General features: G+C 44.1%; 1 protein-coding gene across 1 annotated transcript; it reads right to left on the bottom strand.

Moving 5' to 3' along the window:
- TMEM272 (transmembrane protein 272) lies at positions 1-5,775 on the bottom strand. Its single transcript, XM_044444293.1, has 4 exons — positions 5,718-5,775; positions 4,870-4,929; positions 4,102-4,184; positions 1-363 (listed from the first exon to the last, which is right to left on the bottom strand). Exons 1-4 carry the CDS (start codon positions 5,773-5,775, stop codon positions 1-3), a joined length of 564 nt encoding a protein of 187 aa, XP_044300228.1.
- Positions 5,776-6,041: the final 266 nt, after the last annotated feature.

The following is a 6,041-nucleotide window of genomic DNA, read 5'->3' as shown; positions in this document are numbered from 1 at the left end:
TTAATCCTCCTCTGCAGTGTATCGCTGCCTGGAACAACAATATATGCAGCAACTGCAGAAAACCAGCAAAACTAACACCACGTGGCTGAGGATGAGAACTCCAACTGCAAAAACGTACAGGGTTTTATCACAATAATCTTGGGGGTGATGAAAAGGTGGGATGAAATTAGGCAGATAGACTGAAAATACCCAGTAGTTCCCCAGTATGAACCAGAGGAAGAGGAAGAGGCTGAGTGTCAGATGGATGTAATATTTGTGAGCATTCTGTCTCCATGGATATTCATCATCGTCGTCATCATCAATCATGACTGATTTGGAAAGCAGCTGCCTCATTCTGGTGGATTCAAAGAGCAGAAGAGCTACCTATACAGTGTGCAAAAGGAAGAACCGAAAGAAAGACAGCCAGACAGATCAATCAACAAACTGTAAGTCTGGCACCTTAGTATCAGATACTTACAATGCTAACTAAATTTTAATTGCACTCAGAGCAACATAAAAAGGAGAATTTAGTAGGATCCACTCAGTGTGCCAGGATTGATCAGTAAATTAAAGAGACTAGAACTACTTGAAAGCCAACTGGGGAATATATTCCATCTCAAAGGTCAGAACAAGAGCCAGCAGCCCCCACGGTGAAGGAAAGAAATACCTTCCCCTCCCACAACTTCTCCTGCCCCCATAAGCAACTGTCTGGCCATTCCAAAATTCAGAAAGGAAAGGAACTAGATTCTACAAATGAATGGAAGATCAGTTTTCCAGATTAAATTTGCACCCCATTTTAGAAGAGTAGGCAAAGTTTAAGTAGTGCTTCCAGAATTGCCAGCTTTCGTACTGAATGGGGCAGCTCCTTTGTGCAAGAGGGTGATATTTGGTAGGTTTGGCCTTCCCCTGCACTACCTCCAGTCACCCTGCCACAGCATGTTTACCCTCTGCACATGGGAGACCCTTCTCAAGAGGGAGGGCTTCTCTACACAGGGCATTTATGGTGTGCTCATGCTCTCTCTGGCCAGAAATGTGAGTGCCTTTTCATGGCGTCGTCTTTCTTTGGGACCTCTCCCTCTTTCCTAGCCATTTTGGTTTCACAGCAATAAAAATCAGCGATTAAATTTCAAGCTGGAAGAAACTGAAATGAAGGCCTCATGCAGCATCGCAATTCTGCTACACTGCAACACCACTTTGTGGTTGGCTCACAGAAGATACAGAAAAGCTAGAGAAATTCAAGCCCAGGGGGAAGAAAAACCCTGATGCAGTTTATCTCTGTTGTACCTGACTCCCCAGGATCCTGACATAATAGAGATACCTATCAGCTTTCTCAGGGCATTCAGGATAGGCATGACTCCTCTAGGCTCCAGATAGGCATGACACGGCCAAACACTAGAATAATCAGCTGTCTCAGGGTATGCATGATAGGCTTAGCTCTCCTAAGCTCGAGCCCATTCAAGTGACTAGTAACTGCCTCAGAGAATTCCCCTGGTAAGTGGAAAGAGCTTACCTACAATGTAATGGACAAAGATTGCTTAGAAGGTGTAAATTAAAAGATAAAGCTTACTGTTAACCAAATCTGCTTCTGTATATCGCTTGCTCAACTGCTTATGTGATTCTGTAACTCCCCATTGTCGCCATTGTTCTCATTCTTGTCAAAAACTGATTGTATTGTTCCCCATTTGCCGAAAGCGGATTGTGAAGGTATAAAGATCTCCTTCCAACTCTGTTCACCACCGCATTCCTCTATGAATGTGGTCCCTGCTGCAGGAATAAATCTCCTCTTTACTTTACCATCCGGTCTCTGGCCTCGTCTGTAACACCGCGGGTACAACATCTCCCACAATGGAAACAGAAGAAGCCTCAGTAAAGTGGTGGATTAAACCCCTCATGTAGAGAAGCCTGGAGGTACTTGATAAAATTGTTCCTTAAAAGAGGCTATAGCAGGAGCATAAAACAAGCATCCAAGTTACATTGTGGGCAGAAGACTCATCCTGGGCTAAAATTGTATTTCTTCAGCATGAATTCACAAATATAGCCATTGTCAGAATCTCCTTACCAACAGCACGAATGATTACTCAGACCCACAGGGAAGATTGAATCGCCTTGAACCCCAGCATTTTTATTGGTGAGATTACCCAGGCCCCTCACAATTTACTTAGGACAGCATGTTACCGGGTAGTGGTCTTCACCACCAACCACAAAATCACAGACCATGTACAGACATCTTTATAACCTTCCAGTCATGTAGAGTATTAGGTTTCTAGATAAAGTTAACATAATAACATATTGATGTCTTCATACATAAAACAATACTCTAAACTGATCAGAAATGCCCATGACAATAGAATAGAAAATTTCCCTGATTGAGTCTTATTGACAAGTGAATTCCTGACAGTTTGGATCAGCCTCTGTGTCTGATTGAGGAATCATGCAAATGTGTCTGATTGAGGAACCATTCAGGAAAACTGGTTTGACAACTACACTGAGCAGGCGCTTGCCTCTGTTGAGCTAGATGATTAAATGGATCCATTCAGAAACAAATGGACACCTTTGTCTAAGCTCTCTGCAGCTAATGGGAACACCATATTTCCCCACTGATAGTGTTAGCCTACAGCACCTTCTCCAGCTAAGAATTCCATCTTCTTAATGTAACAGCAATGCTAAACAGTAACCTGGCTTGGAATTCTGCTGCTTTCTGAGAAAGGGGTGCAGGTTTGATTTTATAACACAGAGGTACTTATAAGCAATCTTTTTCTACCAGGATTTATTCTGGATTTCCCCAACACAGTCAAGAGCAGGGCTTTTTTTGTCATAGAACGCACCGGAACAGCGTTCCGGCACCTTTTTTTGACGGATTTTTCCAAGTGATTGTGAATCGCCCTGTCGGGCGTAGCAGATCGGCAGCAAAAATCATTAACATAGTACCTGCAGGCTGCTTGTGTGTTGGCGCTGATTGTCCGCGCTGCCCTGGTCTCTCCCCTTCTCCTCCCAAAGCTTTTCCTATTCGGCATTCCCATCTCCCACCCGGTTGGGCCCAGACCTCTTCTCCAATAAACAGCCGCCTCCCCTACTCTCTGCTTTCCATGCCTCGCGGTCTCCCTGCCGGGACAGCCCACCTGTTCTGCCCGGGTCTGCTCCCAGCTCGCTTGTCTGTGGACAAGGGCCACCTCCTCACCTTCCCCCATCCTGGCAGCTTGGGCATTTCCCTCCCGGGGCGGCATTTTCTTTGCAGGAGGTGAAATCATTTCACTCCCAGAGAGAACCGTAATGGGAGGAAGGCCACACTGAGATGATCTTGCCCTGTGCTGGGGAACTTGCAACCCTCCAGATCTGGGGAATTGCTACTCCCGTCTTACTTTGCCAGTGGGTAGGCAGGCTGGTTGGGGCTGATGGAAATTATAGCCCAGCAATGTCTGAGGATGTGTGTGTGGGAGGCTGCAGGTGCTTCTACTGCACTCTGAGCTTGAGAATGATGCAAGGGAACAGCCATACATTCACTTTCTTGCATGCGCGCACACAAACCCCCCTGCAGTCTGAAATGTTAGAACCCAGCCAATTGAGAGACTCTGCAGTGGGGGCGGTTTGCTTGTGGCCATCCAGATGTTGCTGTGCTCCATTAGTTTGAGACAAGTTTGCTAATGGAGGGGGAAGATGAGAACTGTAGTCCAGCATCACCTGGAAAGCCGCAGCCTTCCCTCTGGTCCACCACCTCCACCATTTTGCCCTGTTACAAGAGGACATAAGAGCACTCAGCTGCCCATTTGCCCTTGCTCACCCCCCTTTTGTTTACACAATCAAGGTGATTTTCAGAGAGTGGCACAGGGCTTGTTTATGCCTCTAAAGCACAAGAGGGCACCCTCCAGTCTGGACCTCAGGTGGCCCATGGAAGTGGCTTGTTCAGCCCATGGTCGCGTGAGTGCTTACTGCCAGTGGCGACCATTGTGTAAAAGTGTGACCCCAAGACGTGAGTTCTGGCACCTTTTTTTTTTTTTTTTTTACAAAAAAAGCACTGGTCAGGAGTATTCCCTCCCCCAATATTCTCTATGACTGAACCACATCCCAAGCAAGCTTAATCTCAAATCTTCTCACTGGAAATATTGCCAGAAAAACAAAAGTTACCTTCAGACTGCCAACCACACCACCCACAAGAAGATATAAGGGAATTAGTGGCTGGACTGGACAGTCATCTAAAAACTTCATGCCTGAGAAACAAGCAAAAGAAAAAGAAATCAGTTTAATGTTTCAAGTGTGGGCTAACCAGCTAATAGGCAAAACAAAAGAGGGTTGAAGACAAAGGAGTGGGGCTAAAAGCCCGGGACACTAGTTTAAAACTCTTCCTGGCACTATTTAAGCTGTAGGAGAAGCATTGCAATGGGGGGGGTGGGTTAAAGGGGGGGCTGCCCAAAAACTGGGAAACCACAAACTGAGTGGTGGCTGGGGGGAAGGAGAGAGAGAAACCAGCTGCCATTCTGGATTATTAACTATAAACATACACAGCCAGCTATATACAACTGATCATAAACATTCTCTGCTGAATGGAGAATCCTACCAGCGTATAGCCCTGTCTGACCATGGACTTGGGTCATGGACCATGGACCATGGATTGCTTAAACATTTTTAAAGAGCTCCCTCAGCATCTGCCGACTTACAGTTGAATGTGACTTACTCTGAGGGAAGTGTTTATAGTATAGCAACCTTAATTAATAAATTTGTCACTATTTTTCTACAGATCTGCATTTATTTTGTTTTAATACCCAGTTTGTACCCATAAGTGTCCTTGAAGGATAACTAAAGCTGGTTTGAACTTTTAAGGAAATAGAATGAAAGACAGATGTTTCAGTTTATATCTTTTGGATACAAAATTAATTTATTTGGTAAACAGCTCACCTGTAAAAGTCATAGAGAGTGGTAATGCCAAGAAAGCAAGGAGTCCAAAAATATAGGAAGCTGTAAGGAAATAAACATTAAATTCAAGGGCCTGGGACAATCAAAAGCTAAAAAGTCCTACCAAATGCTCTCTCTGCCATCTGTTCACACTCCCTGGGCTACATAATGTTTATGTAAGGCTGGACACCACTATGGGTTGCTTTCACATTAGGCCACTAGCCTGGAATTGCTTTCCTGCAGTTCACTCAGTTTTTAGGGAGAATGAAGAAAATACCCTTGCCAAATCATTGCAATGCATTGTTTCCTTGCTATTCATAACTTTCATTTCTACATCTGACCATTCCTTCCACTGTACCCATCTTGATAAAATCTAGTTGAAATAACAACGCATCCAGTGCGGATTACCAAAGCAATATTGAGACTTCTGAGTGCAGTTATGCCTTTAATTAGAAGCTCTCTCCTTTGCACTTAGTAGCCTTCTGTCCTGCTAATTGCATCCTGCTCAGGGCAACCAACATTATTAGCAAATAAATGAATTGTCCCATTGATAATATCCAATGTGTATGTGTGTTTTAATTACTATCTTCCTCTCTGTTTTTCTTGTATAGCACAATTGCATTATTTCACAATAAGAGAAAACCATTGCCAACCCCTGAAGAACAGGAACTCATTAACAACAAGATCAAGGACAATTTATCAGATCCTTTCCTGCGATGCAAGCCAGATTCAGTGGGGCAATAGGCTTGTGCAGGATTGTGCTATAAGAGGGCTAAATACACTCATTCTAAAATGAGGATGTGACTAGAACATTGTAGATTCCTAGATTCTATTCCCAGCAGGCAACTTACCATGGCTGGCAATTTTGGAGATGCACCGGTGGCATGCCTTTTCTAAGCCTGCAGCCATTGCCAATGATAATGTTCTGAAGCCAATAGGAGAATAAGAAAAAACAAGTTGGAGTTTAGATTAAATAAATATTCACTCTCCTAAATTGCACAAACTTGGAGATCACCTAACACATCTCCTGCTCAGTTTAAGATCTACAATGCAGGATGCAGCTACAGCATCCCTGAGAGATCACAGTGCAGACAATGCTTAAACCCTTCAGAAAAGATGAGCTTTCCCACCTGGCCCTTTACAATGCTTCTGCAAGAAGAAGCATAGAAACAGAT

This window comes from Varanus komodoensis, unplaced genomic scaffold (assembly GCF_004798865.1).
Source record: "Varanus komodoensis strain SLA01 unplaced genomic scaffold, ASM479886v1 scaffold44_3, whole genome shotgun sequence".
Classification (NCBI taxonomy): Eukaryota; Metazoa; Chordata; class Lepidosauria; order Squamata; family Varanidae; genus Varanus; species Varanus komodoensis.
The sequence above is the reverse complement of the archived record's forward strand: the minus strand, read 5'-3'. Positions and strand labels throughout refer to the sequence as shown.

What these genes read in the sequence shown, in the direction of transcription:
- TMEM272 (XM_044444293.1), bottom strand. Translation starts at nt 5,775, where the DNA reads ATGGCTGCAGGCTTAGAAAAGGCATGCCACCGGTGCATCTCCAAAATT. An exon ending in CTCCAAAATTGCCAGCCATG is followed by an intron (nt 4,930 to 5,717) that starts GTAAGTTGCCTG and finishes ATTTCCTTACAG; the next exon opens with CTTCCTATATTTTTGGACTC. An exon ending in GTGTGGTTGGCAGTCTGAAG is followed by an intron (nt 364 to 4,101) that starts GTAACTTTTGTT and finishes CACACTGTATAG; the next exon opens with GTAGCTCTTCTGCTCTTTGA.